This window comes from Amphibalanus amphitrite, unplaced genomic scaffold (genome assembly GCF_019059575.1).
Source record: "Amphibalanus amphitrite isolate SeventyFive unplaced genomic scaffold, NRLGWU_Aamphi_draft 000267F_arrow, whole genome shotgun sequence".
NCBI lineage: Eukaryota > Metazoa > Arthropoda > Thecostraca > Balanomorpha > Balanidae > Amphibalanus > Amphibalanus amphitrite.
This window is the reverse complement of record NW_024881762.1, coordinates 418,427-436,010: the sequence shown is the minus strand read 5'-3', so window position 1 is coordinate 436,010 and position 17,584 is coordinate 418,427. Positions and strand designations below refer to the sequence as shown.

The 17,584-nt window shown below is 51.1% G+C and overlaps 1 protein-coding gene across 2 annotated transcripts in view; it reads left to right on the top strand.

Annotated features, from left to right (window-relative positions):
* Positions 1-17,520, top strand: part of LOC122386938 (neurogenic locus notch homolog protein 1-like) — a 41,571-nt gene extending 24,051 nt beyond the window's left edge. For both annotated transcript variants that reach the window (XM_043376688.1, XM_043376686.1), the window contains exons 14-22: positions 1,922-2,002; positions 2,365-2,394; positions 9,932-10,174; positions 11,111-11,344; positions 12,009-12,239; positions 13,241-13,471; positions 13,748-13,843; positions 15,748-15,882; positions 16,614-17,520. In XM_043376688.1, the coding sequence (XP_043232623.1) occupies positions 1,922-2,002; positions 2,365-2,394; positions 9,932-10,174; positions 11,111-11,344; positions 12,009-12,239; positions 13,241-13,471; positions 13,748-13,843; positions 15,748-15,882; positions 16,614-16,933 (1,601 nt within the window). In that variant the 3' untranslated portion in view covers positions 16,934-17,520. The remainder of the gene's footprint in view (positions 1-1,921; positions 2,003-2,364; positions 2,395-9,931; positions 10,175-11,110; positions 11,345-12,008; positions 12,240-13,240; positions 13,472-13,747; positions 13,844-15,747; positions 15,883-16,613) is intronic.
* Positions 17,521-17,584: the final 64 nt, after the last annotated feature.

Here is a 17,584-nt window from a genome sequence, read left to right as displayed (position 1 = left end):
AGTGCTACCTATAAGCTGATTTTGCCATATATAGCGTACTTACTTGCAGCCTACTGTCTAATCCAATCATCTACGCGCCTTTGAAGGTAGGCATGCTTTCCGATGCAAAGAGAAGCGTCCCACTGAAGATCAGATTCAAAAGCGTGGTTACATGATAAGGGTGATATTAGATAGTGAGGCGAATTTCAAAATTTCTAATGACGATAAACGAATAGCCCTATGTAAACGTGGCTTTAGTGATATAAGAATCCACTGTTGCGAACGATTTCTGCTCAAAGTTCACTACATACTAAGCAATTAACGATCTAACTTATTCAGACATTTTGAAACACTTTCTCCCTTTTATATCTTAGTTAAGTTTGTTTTTGTTTGTTTTGTTGGGTTAGGCCCTTTCGGTCGACAAGACCATTGCAGAGCCGGGAGGATGATAGGAATTAGGGGGAGACATTGGTCTGGGCAGGCACCCTAGTGAGTCGCCGGGGCTGAGCCCGTCCGAAGACAGGCCACCCAGCCCCAAGGCACTCACTGCACCCGGCTACGGGGTGCGCTCCCTCGGGAGCAGCGGTGCCGCTCCAAGGGAGCAGCCCGCATGAGATAAAGTTGCCTGTCCAGCCCGGAAGGGGGCTGCGGTGTGGAGGAGAAGGATTTCAGTATCCTGAGGATAGAAGCACGGATAGGTGACTTAGTTAACCCGCGCCCGGCCGGTGCTCTGAAATTCCGCGCCGGGCCGCGGGGGGTGTTTGAACACCCCCCCTTCTAACTCGGCTCCTGGGCCACGTAGCGACACGCTGTAAGCGGCAATCGAAAGAACGTCAAAAATAAGGACGAAAACACTTCGGTCATTTTTTGGGTCAGGTCAAAGGTCAGGTCACCAGAGGTCACCAAAGGTAAAATGTTGACTATTTCAACATTTTGGAAACTGCCAACGGCTATCTCGGGAACTGATAGAGCTACAGCGCCGCGGAAAAGCGCATTCGATAGCCCTTTTACAGACCTTTCTGAGTAATGTTCTCAGATTTGACCTCAGGTCAACGGTTTAGCCTCCAGAGGGCAAAAACTCCAAAAATAGCCGTTTTTACGAAAAACGTTTTTTTCGGCAATAACTTTTGACTCAAAAGAGCTATGACATTTCTTTTGCCAGCATCGTGTTCCTCTCGTCAAGACGCGTCGAATGAACTATAGTTTGACCTTGAAAGGTCAACTTGAAAATTTGACCTCAGGTCAAGGTCATGACCTGACCGGAAAAGGTCATGTTGCATATCAGTCGATCCGCAACGTCGAGCCAAACACATACAAGGCGTTTTCAGCGCTCTAGCACGCCTCTTTCAGAAGTTATCATCGAAAAACTGTTAGATTCTGTTCGTGACCTGAGATGACCTCGGGGACATAACGCGGGGTCACAGTTGCCATTTTCTGGTTCAGTGTGTCTATTTTACCTACATCTCGATGTTTGAGAGTGTCTAGAATAGCGTTCGTGCAAAACAGGCGCTTTTCAATTTTCTCCCATTGACTTATAATGGAGAGGCCGCAAAATTGACCTGACCTTAGGTCACCGATATCAAAATTCCGAGATATACATTTTATAGATAGTGTTGCTCTAATCAATCGCTGAAAGTTTCAAGGCAATCGTTCAGTCGGTGTAGCTATGACGAGCATTCTTATTTTTTCTGAGGTGAGGTCACTTGGCGTGACCTGGTGACCTGACCTAAGGTGACCTGGGTCTGAAATTTTCACAACATGTGCGGAAAAGATGCACGAACAGGTGTGCAAAAAACGGCGGCGCTCCGCGCCGCCGTTTTTGAGATATCTGCGAAAAACCGCAAGGGGGGGTGTTCAAACACCCCCCCCCCGGCCCGGCGCGGGTTAAGCTCATGACGAGTGTTTGGAATAGACTCGTAAGACACCTTTGCGCCGTTTCCAGAGCGCCAGACCTGCGAGACCAAGATCTGCGCGCCCGATGAGGACTGTTACGAGGAGGAGGATGGCGCCATCTGCATTCAAGGTGAGTCGCTGGTGCTGCCTTCTAGCAGCCAAAGTGAGCCTCGAACCCGATTGGCGAATAGCGCACCTAAGGCTATAAAGTATGTGGCAATAGAGTTAAGCTTATTGTATCGGTGAATGGCATGTTAGTTACATTGGTTTGGAAAAAACTACGTTTAAACTACGTTACGAAAATATGGCCTTGAGTCATGTTATATGACTGAAAAGTGAAACTAAAGGATATTATTTCCTGACCTAAAATTACATCGGCAACTGAACAATATGTTGGTAATTTCCCTCATTTCACATCATGACTATCCGAAACGCTTCATTGCAGCATCTTTCGAAAGCAAAGTAGTTGATCATTTTCCTCTCTGTTCACAGCGTATGTGGCCGAAGGAAGTATCAATCAAGGTGAGTCCGTCTATGACAGAACAATACTATTGCTTTACTTGTCTTGCAACTGGGCCTCATGGTCTGGCTAGGTCGTGGATCATGAGTTCTAGAAACGAGAGAGGCATTGGAGTTTGGGCTGAGGCAAAAGGCTGAGGAGCCCACCGACTGGGGAGCCTGTAACAACTCAGCCACTCAGTCTCTGTCACGACAAACCACTGAACTGCTCTTCCCGCGTGCTACTCCGGAAAGAACCTATTTCAAGTAAGTTTTCATTTTCATCACGGTTACCGTCACAAGGAACACAGTCCAGATTGTAGAAAGAACGCCCAAGAACAACATTAAAACCGCTGCCCAAGAACAACATTAAAACGGATGGTGGGCACCAACTGATATCAGATGACAATAATATGCATTTAAACGAGATCATACATTGAATATTGAAATGGCGCAGACAACGATAGGTATCAGTGGTTTAGGGAATGCGATAATACATTTGGGAACTTCAATGATACACAAAACAATAGCACCAGCAAAGGACACTGCAGCATTACACAAGAGAGTAGCACCAGCAATTGGAGACTGCAAAAGCACATAAAACAGTAGCACCAACAGTCGGAGACTGCAATAACACACACAACAGTAGCACTAACAATTGGAAACTTTAATAGCACACGAGAAAATAACATTAGAAAGCACAGATGGAAATAAAATAGCATGAACAGACGATTCGAGACTGCCATAACCCGCGGCCGGTAGGGCTATCGGCGGACCCTACCACCCGTTGGGGTGGGGAGGAGGTCGCCCCCTCCCCCTAAGCTCTCGGAACGTTACCGACCGATTTTGAATAATTCAAGCGGCTCTCGATAGCCCCACCAGGGAAAACCTTGTGACCAAGTTTCGTTGACCAAAGTGCAACCGATGATGTCAGAAAGGTCAGGTCAAAGGTCGCATTTTTAACCGATTACGAGCTTTCTAACTTCTAAGGAATGCGGTATAACATCGAATAAAAGACATGTAAAACCATCGATGCAGCGTTGGTCGCCTAATACCTATGTTGCTTAGGAGGTCACTGATGCCAGGTCAGGTCACAGAGGTCAGGTCACAAAGGGTCGCAATATGGACCCAACTATACTAGGGTCGTGTGATGCATGTTTTGTGACCAATTTTACACTTCAAATTCAATGGTGTGGGTTAGACTACTATTGGGGCCTGTTTTGGTTACGTTCTGGAAAAGGTCAGGTCAAGGGCAGGTCAAAAAAGGTCAAACTTCAAAGTTGATTTTTCTTTTTTGCAAATCATGGGTTTTTATTTGATGTAGCTCACCACGGGGAATCCAATAGTGGTCTTCATTTTACTTTGCATGGTCTATAAAGGCGACAACCATTGAGTTTGAAAATTTTACGTCATAAATTTTGAGCAGTTTTTTTCGCCATAATATTGTTTAATGGAACTATAGAGCTCAAATTTTGCATGTCAGTAGCAAACCAATAGTTAAATATCATGTAATCCGGTTTTAATTTTTTTAATTTTTTGGTATTTTGGAGGTATTATATCCAACAATCACTTTAATTTTTGGGGGTCAAAATCTGAAAATGTCAAAAAGTCGAGTTACGAGTTTTGTAGTCCTGCTTATTCTACACCTTTTTTTGTAAAAACATTTTTTTCATCTTCAAAACTGTATGTGTGACAACTCTTCTCGCAAAGCCCTTTTTTGGATCGAAAATCTCAGAACATGACGTTATTATGACGTCATTTGTGGCCAACCTTTCCTAGGCTCTGGACAAAATGTTTGTTCGCAAGGTGAACAATGGACTCGAGGAGTTCTGAAAGTCTGTTGGCGATATCTGCTATACTTTAGGAGACATAGACTGAAAAGGAGAAGGGGCCGTTTCGGCCCCAAACGGGTTGCGGAAAAGGCGCAAAGCAATAGCAGCAATAATATAGTGCAATGATACACAGGAGAATACCAAACGGCTGGAGGCTGCAAAAACACAAGACAATGCCACCAACAAGTGGGGACTGCAAGACCACAGAAGACAATAGCAACAAAATCGGAGGCTGCATTCATACGCAGAAGAGTACCACCAGCATCTAAAGACTTCAACAATACATAACACAATACCCAAACATCGGAAAGTGCAACTATGCATAAGACAGAAGTATTACCAAGTAGAGACTGCAATAATGAACAGAACGGGAAATTCAATAATGCAAAACACTAGAGGTACCACAAACAATTGGAGCCTACAGCAGCACGCATGAAAATAGCACCAACGATAAGAGACTGCAATAATACACAAGACAGTAGCAGTACCAATCGTAGACTGCACGAATGCACAAGGCAGCAGCACCAGTCTTGGAGACTGCAATAAAATACAGCACAAACACACCAATAGATAGAAAATGCAGTAATAAACAATAACATATAACCGACAAAAAAAATGAATTCGGCAAAAAAGGAATATGGGACTAGCTACACACACATGAAGAATGTAAAAATGGCCGAATGATATATAACAATACCATCTGGAGTGAATGGTCCTTTCATACTGATGTTGATTAAAAATAAAACGTATTTATATTCTGATTTCTCTAGTTAGGAGCCACTGTAGATAACTACTCTGTCCGCATTCCTAAGTGGCATGCACGGCCGAATGATCCGAGATCCGTGCAGGGTGAGACCTTTCCGGGCGTTGATAGGTGCGATGGCAGCTGCGGGCAAAGTGAGAGTGGCGAGGGGAGCGCTCTGGGACGGGCGTTACATCCGTATCACGGCTGTTCGCCGAACGGCCGACCTCTCCGCGGCGCGCGCGGTGCGTGAGCAGCAGCCCGGCGCCCGCTCCGCCCGCTCCGCCCGGCGCGGCGCCGCCACCGGGCACACTGCTGTCGAAACGCGCCGCGTCCCCTCCGCGCGCGCGGCCGGCCGACACTGCAGAGTGCAGACCGACCCTGCTGGCCGGCCGGGCAGACCACGCGCGCCGCGACTACATATTGGGCTCTCTCGATCAGCCGTGTCAAGTTCTGCATAAACATATTCACTAACATCTGTCCGATTTATCATACTGTTAGGTTTCTCGGACATCTCTTTCTGAACAGCGATTGATGCAGAACTGAAAGCTGAATTACAAGTACTAAAAAAGGGTGCGAACTAAATGTACTCAAAGACCTCTCTTCATATGCGGATTGACACGCGTAGACCATATATGCTGAAACATCTTAGTTATCTGGTTTCGCTTTCTAAGACCTATATTTCTTGAATGCATGTGTCAACTGACTGCTTAAATGCCTTATAGACTTGCTTTCCATGTTATGAGTTCGAACATATACTCGTATAACATGAATCATGTTATCTAACTAGTTCAGTTATCTATCAGATTCATGTTATCTATAACTCTAATAAGGAAAAAAGTGCTTAAATGCTACATTTTCTTGTCCAAGCATAGCAAGATTATTCCAACAAATTTTTTCTTACACACTTTGGATCACATCGTGTTCCTAATGTAAGCTGTTAGGCTCACTAGAATCTTCTCCTTTATAATTAAATCGAAACGTTTCTTCTTCCTGAGACAAGCACTCATCATTATGTTCTAAACAAATTGTTTTAGATTGGTTGCTTATTGCAGCGTTAGTTGGTACGATTATTGGAACCTGACTTACACTACACAAACAAAATGTGCAGTCGCAGATGCGAGATAAAAGCTCACTTTTGAATGCCCCGGACAGAATGAGAGCTTATCAGCCGCACAAGGGAAAGACGAACAATGAGCAATGCTTACCTATTGCCTGAACATGCATTTCAATATATGATTATGTAGTGTAATTTATCTTAATTAAAGTCAATACGTGCTTAGGAATGCTGCCAAACGGCATGCTAAGCTAATTCAACTATGCTCTCTGGAACTGACGAGCATGAGGCGGCCCGCTTCAACCAACTGTGAACAGTTATAGCCTGATGCTTAGTTGCAACAAAAGTATCACCTGACATCCTACTATAATCACAATGGCTTAGATAAGACCAAGGGACGACTACCGCAATCAGACAAGAAAGTCGGTGAAATTAGGCACCTCGATGACACCCCAGCAGTTTGCACTGGAAACGCACATTGCGCCCGGCGCCGCCGGGTCGAAAGTGGTCGGCTGCCGACTGCTGGCTCCATTCGGAGACGTGCTATGGCATTCCACCGGTCCATCGCTCAGAAAGGCGTTCCCGGAGAGGGCGTGCTCTCCGCACGCGTCGGACCGTCCTCTCGGAGCCGGAGGTTATAAGAGAGGTCCGGCCGACTGACCGCCGACAGTGCCTCTGTGGATCTCACGGGTCAGGTGACTTTCCTCTGCGAGAGGACCCGCCCTGCCGGCCGCGGCCTCTCACCCCCGCTCACCGCGCGGTGGCCAGTGCCGGGCTCAGTTGCACCGACCGGAGCCGCGAGTCGAGGTGGATTGGAGAGCGGGACGACTCATCTCCGGTGATAGACCGAAAGGTGCTGGTCACAGAGTGCTTACTGGAGCTGGAGTCCGGCGGCTCGTTTGGATACCCATCATTGAAGACACGCAAGACGAAGTGTGGGCCCAGTGCGAGTGTTACAGGAAGATGATCTAGTGACTGACGAGGAAAAAGTAGGACTCTGCCTGATTACTTTTGAAGTTTGACAAAACTCGATGTGAAGGACTCAGACTATTGAGCCTTGAGAGGACTCGGTTTGCGGAGCTTGTGCGGACTTTTGTTGGATTATTTTGGCCATGTTGGTCCCCGTTGTTTTATCGTTGTTGAGCTGCTGGCTGTCGTCTGGTCTCGGAGCGGACCGTCCTCCCCAGACTGCCCCACAGTGGACCCGTCACACAGGTCTCCTGAACCTGGCTCTGCGGGGCGGGTATCTGCCGCCCCCCGGGGTATCACACGGCCCCCAGCGGCCGCCTGGTCAGTACCTACCTCCAATAGGCCCTCAGCAGCCTGTGGGTAACTCCTACCGGTCACCGGGACCTGTCATAGCCGTCACCCGTGACAGTCCGTCAGAGCAGTGGTCACCGGTAGTCACTGCCACTGGACACGGCCAGCCGCCGCCGGGGTCGCAGCAGACGCAGCCGTGGATACCCATTATTACAACCCAGGAGCCCCGGCCGGCCAGCTCTGGAGTCGTAAAACAGGAAGGAAACGGGTGGTCGGCCCCGGGTCCCGCGCAGCAGACTCGGCAGACCTATCAGGATTTCAACAGAGGTCAAATAATTCAGCAGTCAGCGCCTCAGCAGGGCCCTAGGCCGGTCTCGCAAAATGTACAGCAAGCGCCCGTGTTTTTGCAGCCGGCACATCAACAAAACTATCGGCCGTCCCCTCAGAATGTACAGAAAGCTCCAGTTTTCCTGCAGTCGACACATCAGAATGTTCCTCAAGCAGCTTCACAGGGAAACTTACAGCAAGCTCCCGTTTCCTTACAGTCAACACGTCAAAATAGCCCTCCTCCAACTTCGCATGGGAACATACAGCAAGCTCCTGTTTTCCTGCAGTCATCGCCTCCACAGCACAATCGGCCAGTGTCTCAGGAACAATTCCAGAAAGGTCCCGCTCTTCCTCAGCCGGCGCCACAAGTCAATGTCCAGTCGCCCACGCAGGAGGCTCGCGCTTCCGTCACGTCCACTCTTCAGGCCGTGGGAAGTGGTCAGCTACCACAGGCCCATCTGGAGTTCCAGTATCTACCACCGCCACAGACGGATGTGCAGACTGAGGCAAAATCTCCGAGTGAGGTACACTCGGCAGGAGTTAATGCGAAAGTCAATGAGCCTTATAAGCCTCCAGAGGTGATTCTTCCTAACCCGGACGTCGATGTACGCTCGAGTGCAGGAGGATCTCTCAACGCCAGCTCGGGACTGCCTCCTTCTCTCTCGGCCCTGGACGAACTCCGGAAGTCGCTACCATCCAGCCCCAACGTTCCGGCCGTGAAGGTGGTCTCTGTCGCCGGCCAGGAGCGTGAGCGACCTCTCGTGGTGTACTTCGAGGGCATGCACTTCAGAAACAAGGCCACAGAGCCGGGATTCTGCCAGTCCATCTGCGCCAGCCCCTCGCGGGTCATAGGTACGAGCCACTCCCGCACGGGAACACTCTCAGCCCACACCACGGGATAGCCTTTAAAGTCACTGCCAGATTTCGCCACCAAAGATGAAAAGCCAGCTGTATATGGTCCCTAACTCGGTGACCGTTAGCGTCCATTCTTGTTGCTGAGTTTGGTCGTGAACACCGTGAACCACTCACGGTTTTCGTCGTGCGGAGATAATTTAACGATGGTGCTTGGCCTTGTGCACCCATGATTGTGCTTCTTTATGGCGATGTCACAACCGCTCATCACCAGGCTAGTGCTACTTATCACACCTTTAAGTGCATCAACTTTCCTGTTATTGGCTCATTCTATGATTTTTACGACCTGATTAGCTCAGTGTAGCCTTTAAAAGTATAAAAAATGTGTAAGGTCCTGTGAACCGTTCTTTTCTGGTTCGGTAGCAGCATTGGATACGAAATTTACCATCTTCTTATACTGCAGCTTTTGACACCAACAAATACAATGAGTGATTCATTTCCTGGTAAGAGCCACTCGACCAGGAATTGATACCGCGTCAAACAACTAATCAACAATTAATTACTAATCAATAGCCGTCCCGCATGGCACGACCCACGCGATCTCCGCGCTCGTACCGTGTCGCAAGTGGCCGCCGGGCAGCTGTCGCTGCTCCAAAACAGTGGCACGATGCACACTGCACGACCCCCTCTCTGTGCCCGCACGCTGTGTCGTAAGGTGCGCCTCTGCAGATCGGAATGCGCCAGTCACTGGCAGCTGACCCTCACAAATGACGTCATACCGGTGCCAAACTGCGCCAGTAGTGTCACGTCCAGCTAGAGGCTGTAGCAATCATTGGCAATAGCTCGGATTTAATTTACGCCCTCTCGAAGCGGGGATTTAGTAAACTATCATTACGTTTATTATTTTATCTTGCTTTATATATTTGTTAATTGATTAAAAGGCCTATATTTCGACACGTCTCTATTTCATCGCCATGAACACTTCCCATCCTAATGACGTGTGATGAACATTCGTTATCCGAAAATGTCCGTGCTGCATCACTGGTATGATTTTGGTGCGTGCCATTTCCTTACTCCTCTCTCTCTCTCTCTCTCTCTCTCTCTCTCTCTCTCTCTCTCTCTCTCTCTCTCTCTCTCTCTCTCTCTCTCTCTCTCTCTCTCTCTCTCCCCTCCCTATCCACTCTCTCTCTCTCTCTCTCTCTCTCTCTCTCTCTCTCTTTCTCTCTCTCTCTCTCTCTCTCTCTCTCTCTCCCTCCCTATCCACTCTCTCTCTCTCTCTCTCTCTCTCTCTCTCTCTCTCTCTCTCTCTCTCTCTCTCTCTCTCTCTCTCTCTCTCTCTCTCTCTCCCTCCCTATCCACTCTCTCTCTCTCTCTCTCTCCCTCCCTATCCACTCTCTCTCTCTCTCTCTCTCTCTCTCTCTCTCTCTCATCCTCTACTTCCCTCTTTCCCTCCCCCTCCCGTATGTGACACGCCGCTGTTTATTTCCACAGAGGTGAAGGCGGGCAAGTGTCCCCCGATCCGCCCGGGCTCGTACCGCGGCGACTGCCAGGATCTCTGCAAGTACGACTCCGAGTGTCCCAAACAGCAGCGCTGCTGTAACGTCGGCTGTGCCAACGTCTGCCTCGACCCCGTCTTCAGGAAGACGTGCGACGACTTCGACTTCCAGTGTCCCGAGGGATACGCCTGTATCGACGATCCGGAGAAGATCAAGGACGCTTACTGTGTCAACACCAGTGAGTATGAAACTACCGGGGCTTGGTCGCATAGGTTGGAGGTTGGCATACTTCCTGAGTTACAGATGAGAGGTGTCAGTTTATCACTGGGGAATAGAGTAGATTGGCATTCAATGTTGCCAACTCGTCACTGCAAACCAGTCGTAGCAGCCAGAATCAGATGGTGATTCGTCACCTCATTGCATTGGCTCTTCGCCATGTGAGGGGATGAACAGCCGACATTACGTCCCTCCTCTGGTCCGATACCATCTGGTCGCCATTTCACCATCAAAGAGCGGGCCACGGACCACGGAGCCGGCACCCATGGCTCTCCGACAGCGATATGTGAGAGGTGCCACCGCCCGGCGGCTCGTGGCGCCTGCAGTGCCGCGTTCCAGTGATCTGTATCTGGACAGAGGTGGCGGGCCATTACCATTTGCAACGGGGCGCCGCGGCCTACGCCCTGTCGTCAGTGCGATTGTGCGCACCGTACGACGGCTGACCGGGCTGCGTAGAGCCGAACTTTCTCTGGTCCCGGTGATTCATCAGAAGGGATCACGCATGATCCGTCGACGCAGACCGGATCAGAACAAAGCGGAAACAACGTAGGAATGCGCACTTGCAAAACGCGCATGAATTTGGGCATGGATTTGGCTTCATGGAAAGTGTTCTCGAGACTGAGGATGACAGACTATACCGCAGCTTGCAGCGGCTATGCACATGGACCGGTCTCCACCTGAATCTGTTATTTGTAATTGGAATGTTTAATAGAAAAGCGGTATGCTATTATTTAGCATTGTCTATAGCGATTCATGTCATGACTTAATCGATTCAGATCGATTCTGATCAATCCCAGAACACGCTACATTGCGTAAACGGTCCAAGCCTACTCGATCTCACGCAGCCGCAAGTTTCGTCTCTGACACCTGCTGACCGACCCCCGTCTCTCCTCCCCAGCAAACAAGGTGGGCCGCTGTCCGGCGCCGGAGCTGTGGAGCCCCAGCAGTCGCAGCTGTGACCAGGAGTGCTCATACGACTTCCAGTGTCAGGCCGACGAGCGCTGCTGCTACAACGGCTGCGCTCTGGTCTGCGTGGCGCCAGACCTGCGCAAACGCTGCGAGGACCACAACTGTGCCGAGGGATTCACCTGCGTGGACGACGGGGTCACGGACGCCAAATGTATCAGCACAGGTGAGGGCCGAGAGGCAAGCGGCGGTGATGACTGCAATGCAATCCCTATCGACCTAAATACTGCTGATGTGGGCTAGAATGCGCACCTAATACCTGAATCAATCTATTTATGCTTATTTCACTGCAAGGTTTATGCAGTTGCACGATGCAAAATGCATTGCACAACTCATCATAATCGGTCGTACAAGCAATTAAACTCGACCTATAACACAATGAACCAATGAAATGAAATACGGACACAATACATGGACCATGACCCAATTGTGATCGATTGAAGTGATTTGTTGAACTCTTGCCTGGTTCGGTTTGGTATGACTCTGAACTGATCCTGATCTGACCTGATATGACCTAGCCTGACTCTGACCTGACCCTGAACCTGACCTTGACCTGGCTTTGACCTTGACCTGACCCTGATCCTGACCCTGACCCTGACCTGACCTGACCTCGACCTGACCCAGCCCTGACCTGACCCTGACCTGACTCTGACCTGACCCTGACCCTGACCCTGACCCTGACCCTGACCCTGACCCTAACGTGACCCTGACCTGACCTGACCTGACCCTGCCCTGACCTGACCTGACCCTGACCCTGACCTGACCTCGACCTAACCCAGCCCTAACCTGACCTGACCTGACCTGACCTGACCTGACCCTGACCTCGGCAGCGCCGCGGGACGGCCGCTGCCCCCGCTGGACGCCGGGCCAGTACAAGAAGTGCGGCGAGGACGAGTGTCAGTACGACGAACAGTGTCCTGACGGCCAGAAATGCTGCAACAACGGCTGCGCCAACGTCTGCGTCGGAGCCGACACCAGAAAACTGTGCTCCGACATCGAGTGTCCGACCGGCACCGCCTGCATCGAGAACCCCACCGGCGACGCGCAGTGCTTCGACACAGGTCAGTGAGCTGCGGAACGGGGTCAGCGGAGGTATTTGTAGCCTTTCCGGAGAAAGCTGCTGCCTTTCAACGCCAGTTCCTGCTTTTGGTATAGGCGCTGGAAATCAGAAGCATGCATATTTATCAAGCTGGATTGTAGCGATTAGGATATTGCGGAAATACTAAGGTAAGCATTTGCAGCTATGGGTTTAGTTGTCATCATGATCTCAACACCTGTTTGGCGACTTGCTTACAGAATGCAAATATGTGTGTCTATTATGCAGCCGACATCACCAAGGCCCACGGTTCCTCCACCATTGCTCCATACTCCATGACATACCGCACCACTCCGCCCCGTTTGTGTACGTACGCTATCTCTCAGACTGTACCTTCCTCATGCAGAGGACCGGCGGGGCGCCCATGGCTGGACCCGGTCCGACTCGGCTGACTGACCGCCCGGCCCGCATTCCTCAGTCCCGCTTGCAGCGCGCGCGTGCAGTGGTGCCGCTTCCCCGGCCCGTAGATTGGGGTGGGCGAGGCACGCGGGACTTTCGCCGCGGTCCGGTGGCGCCAGCCGGACGGGGCGGGGACGGGGCAGGCAGGGCCCCACCGATCGGCCCCTGGGAGGCGCGCTGCACAGCACAGCCCCGGCCGAGCTGTGGAGCAACTGCCGACCGCCGCCGGCCGGTGGCCAGAGGGGCCCTGCTGGACGCACGGCCTTTCACCCCGGGTGGTGGACAGAGGTCGGCCGGCCGGCGCCTCTCCTCCGCTCCTCCCCTCCCTTCCTCCGCACCCACTGCACGCCCCGGTACCACGCGGAGAGCCAATTCGGTGACCTCATGACCGGCACTCTGTGCATCACGACCGCCGACTGCCAATGGCCATTGTTTGGGTCCGCCAAGGCCAGCGGTCGGCTCACCTCTGCATAACTCACCGAAATCGGGATGTGACTGGTCTTTCTCAAAGTTGACAGACAACATTGTTACTGACTGCATTTGACATGTATATTCTGTATATTTCAGCGGAGAAGGACGGCCTGTGTCCGCGCGTTTCTAACGACACTCAGCCTCGTGGTGGATGCCAGGACACTTGCAAATACGACTCTCAGTGCGACGACAACTCAAAGTGCTGCTTCAATGGCTGCGCTTACGTCTGCCTGCGGCCCCGCAAGCCCGACTGTGATCAGATCAAGTGCAAGGTCGGCTACAAGTGTAACGAGGACCGCAGTGGAAACCCCATCTGCTCCCCGATCCGTGAGTAACTCCATATGTAACTGGAACAAAACTATCCAAAATCCAAGAGGTTCACCCATGCAGGCTTGTTTATTTTGATAGCATCGAAAACAGAACAGGAAACGTTTGCTTCCATTCCCGGAAGTAGCTAGGTATATGTTTATAATAGGACTCTGATGCTGGCCTTCGACGAACGCTGGATAACCTACAATCATTGTGTAGCAAGAGGGGCATAAATATCATTTCGCAATCAGTACCCGTGACCGGCAGTCAACTAACATCAAATGTCCGTTCCAGCGTGCAAGCAGGACGGCGAGATTATCGACATCGAGTGTAACAGCTGCACCTGCATCCAGGGCTACCTGCTCTGCTCACAGGAGGAGTGTCCGCCAGGTAAGGTCGGCCATTGAAAGGGACTGTTGTAGTGTGTGCAACAGTTTTGTTTACTGCAGATTCATGGTGCATCGCTGTTTGCGAAATAGATACTGAAGATAAGCATGCTGCACCGTCCAGCGTACCTACTATAATACACAACCACTGTAGTTATATTGTCCCGCACTACACAACACACTGATGGTATACTGCACCGCACTACACAACACACTGGTGGTATACTGCACCGCACTACACAACACACTGATGGTATACTGCACCGCACTACACAACACACTGAAGGTATACTGCACCGCACTACACAGCACACTGAAGGATACTGCACCGCACTACACAAGTACAACACACTGATGGTATACTGCACTGCACTACACAACACACTGAAGGTATACTGCACCGCACTACACAACACACTGAAGGATACTGCACCGCACTACACAAGTACAACACACTGATGGTATACTGCACTGCACTACACAACATACTGAAGGATACTGCACCGCACTACACAACACACTGAAGGATACTGCACCGCACTACACAACACACTGGAGGTATACTGCACCGCACTACAAAACACACTGAAGGATACTGCACCGCACTATACAAGTACAACACACTGATGGTATACTGCACTGCACTACACAACACACTGAAGGTATACTGCACCGCACTATACATTACACTGAAGGTATACTGCACCGCACTACACAACACACTGAAGGATACTGCACCGCACTACACAAGTACAACACACTGATGGTGTACTGCACTGCACTACACAACACACTGAAGGATACTGCACCACACTACACAACACACTGTTGGTATACTGCACCGCACTACACAACACATTGAAGGATACTGCACCGCACTACACAACATACTGAAGGTATACTGCACCGCACTACACAACACACTGAAGGTATACTGCACCGCACTACACAGCGCACTGAAGGATACTGCACCGCACTACACAACATGCTGTAGGTAGACTGCACCGCACAACACAATACAGGCTGTAGGTATGTCCCACCATACACTAAGTATGCTGATTACGGAGCGAGCGAAGCGAGCGTAGTCTTTCCTTAGATTAACGGAAATTTCTGAGTATGAGCGGCCGGCCGGCCGGCCGGCCGGCCGTGGTCACGCTTTTGCGAGGCTTATATCTCAGCAACCACTTGACCGATTTACACGCGGTAATTTTTGTAGGGTAGCTTCATTCCTTCTACCAAGTATTGGACTATTCCCGATGCATGTGGGTGACCCCTTATGCACGTGCCACGTGCAAAACGAAGAGGTGTCACTTTTGTCATTGTTGCAATATCTCGGTAACTACTTGGCCGATTGCGCTGAAAGTTGGCATGTAGGTAGGCACCCACTAGGCACTGCATATACATGTGCCAGAGTTGGGGTGCTGCTGCACGTGCGCACGTGCAGGGGTCGTTTCCAGATCTCGGGAACGGCTGGACCGATTGCGCTCAAATTGGTACACGGTTGGGGACCGGTTAGTAGGGTGCCGTGCACAAGTCAGTTGGGACCCATTTTGCACGTGCGCACGTGCACGGTGCCGCTTCCAGGTCTCGAGAACGGCTGGGCCGATTGTGCTCAAATTTGGCACATCGCTAGAGACCGGTCAGTAGGGTGCCGTGCACAAGTCAGTTGGAGGTACCCCTCTAAATTTCGCACGTGCAAGGCCCACCCTCTCGCTCGCTCCGTTAGTCGCCCCAAAAGGCGTTATACTGGTTATTTCGTACCATAATTTTGTTGATTGGCGATTTATATGGTCAATGGTCATATAACTATCAATTAATCCTGTCGGAATCGGTCTTTTGATACTTGTTTAGACACTCGGTGAAGCTACGTCTGTCGTCCTACTGACCAGTGCTCTCTTCCGCGTACAGTGAAGCCGGGCTTCTGCCCGAAGATCACCAAGGGCTACAAAGGCAAGTGTGTGGAGGACTGTGACAGCGACTACAATTGTGACGGAGAGCACAAGTGCTGCTCCACCGGCTGCGGCCACACCTGCCAGAAACCCGGTGAGTTTGGATCACTTCTAGAGAAGGGAGGCGCTCCTTTATTTGTTTTGTTTGTTTTGTTTTGTTGGGTTAGGCCCTTTCCGTCCAATTAGGCCATTACAGAGCCGGGAGGATGATAGGAATAAGGGGAAGACATTGGTCTGGGCAGGCACCCTAGTGAATCACCGGGACTGAGCCCGTCCAGAGGACAGGCCGACCAGCACCAAGGTACTCACTGCACCCGGCTACGGGGTGCGCTCCCTCGGGAGCAGCGGTGCCGCTCAAAGGGAGCAGCCCGCATGAAATAAAGTTGCCTGTCCAGCCCAGAGGGATTGCGGCATGGCGGAGAAAGATTTCAGCATCCTGAGGATGAAAACACTGAACGGTGCGCAACTTTATGGGAATTCGTCGTACTTAGGTACACGGTCCAACATCAGACCAAATGCACCGTTTAGAATTAGAAATTAGAATATAAATTTGTGACGGCAGAGCGTGATATTTTGTCATGCTATTCCTAGAGAAAAAAAAAACTTAGCGATATACCTGTGCTTGCTTGCAATTGCTTGCAATGTTGCAATATACCTGAGATGTGGTTGTATTTAGCACAGCCTGAACGTCGTTTGGACTGGTGCCCTGTTAGACAGTGGCGCCCGCGAGCCTCCCAGCCCCGGTGTCAGACCGCTGAATCACTAGTTCTCCGAGTCGCCGCCGGTGTCGCCACCATTGCTCTGACCATGTCCCTCCACCCCCAGTGTCTGAGATCGTCCACCCGTGTAAGACGGTGCGGTTCCGGTGTGGAGACGCCACACGTTGCGCCGCCACGCGCGGTCTCTGCCAGGGCAAGACCTGCCCGCTGTCCCCGCTCTGTGTCAGCACCAGGGCACCATTCTGCGAGAGCTGTCCGCCCGGCAAGGTGTGCGTGCTCCAGAAGCGCTCGTGTCCGAACGGCGGCTCGTGCCACCGTCAGCCCATCTGTATCCAGCTCTACAGCGACGACACCATCTTTGAGGAGGACGAGGAGCTGGAACAGGTGGTAGTGGCGAAACAGACGGCCGGACGGAAGACCGGCTGAGTTACCCCTCCCTCCCAAATCCCGGTCACTTCCCCTCCCAATCCTTCTCCCAACCACAGTAACCTAGAACCGTCAGACGGCGGCGGAACATTGATCAGTGATACGGACTCCTAAATGCAGCAGACGGTCAGATATCCGTCCCCGTGGAGCCGATATTTGTGTGAAATATCGGACCGGACTGAGCTCTCTGCGGTATATCCGGCCGCCCGTGTCATCTCCGCCGGGCATTTTACCGGCCCGGCAGCGGGGAGGCCGGCCGCTGAGCGGCGCTGGGAGCGGCCGTGCTGCGGTACATTAGAATACTGCTGGCGGGTAGTGGGTCGTGGTATTCCCACGAACAGTTGTGCTGTGCCGTGGGAGGGAGTCCAGTGGTGCTGGAACTGGGGGGCCCTGGCGGAGCGTGTAGCACAGGGTTGTGTCACTGTTCCAGCAGCGGTCCGAGCCGCCCAGGAGAGTGTGGTGGCCGAACGAAGTCGCTCTGTAAGGTCGTCGTGTGGATATGCTCTACGGTCTCCCGCTGGTTTTCTGTCGTTACTTGAAATAGAAGTGTGGATATAATATTTCTGAATAAATGGTGACCCAATTGAGTCGACTCTTTATGGCTTAATTAAAGAACGACAACTCGTTGCATCTATTGGGAAGACATTACAT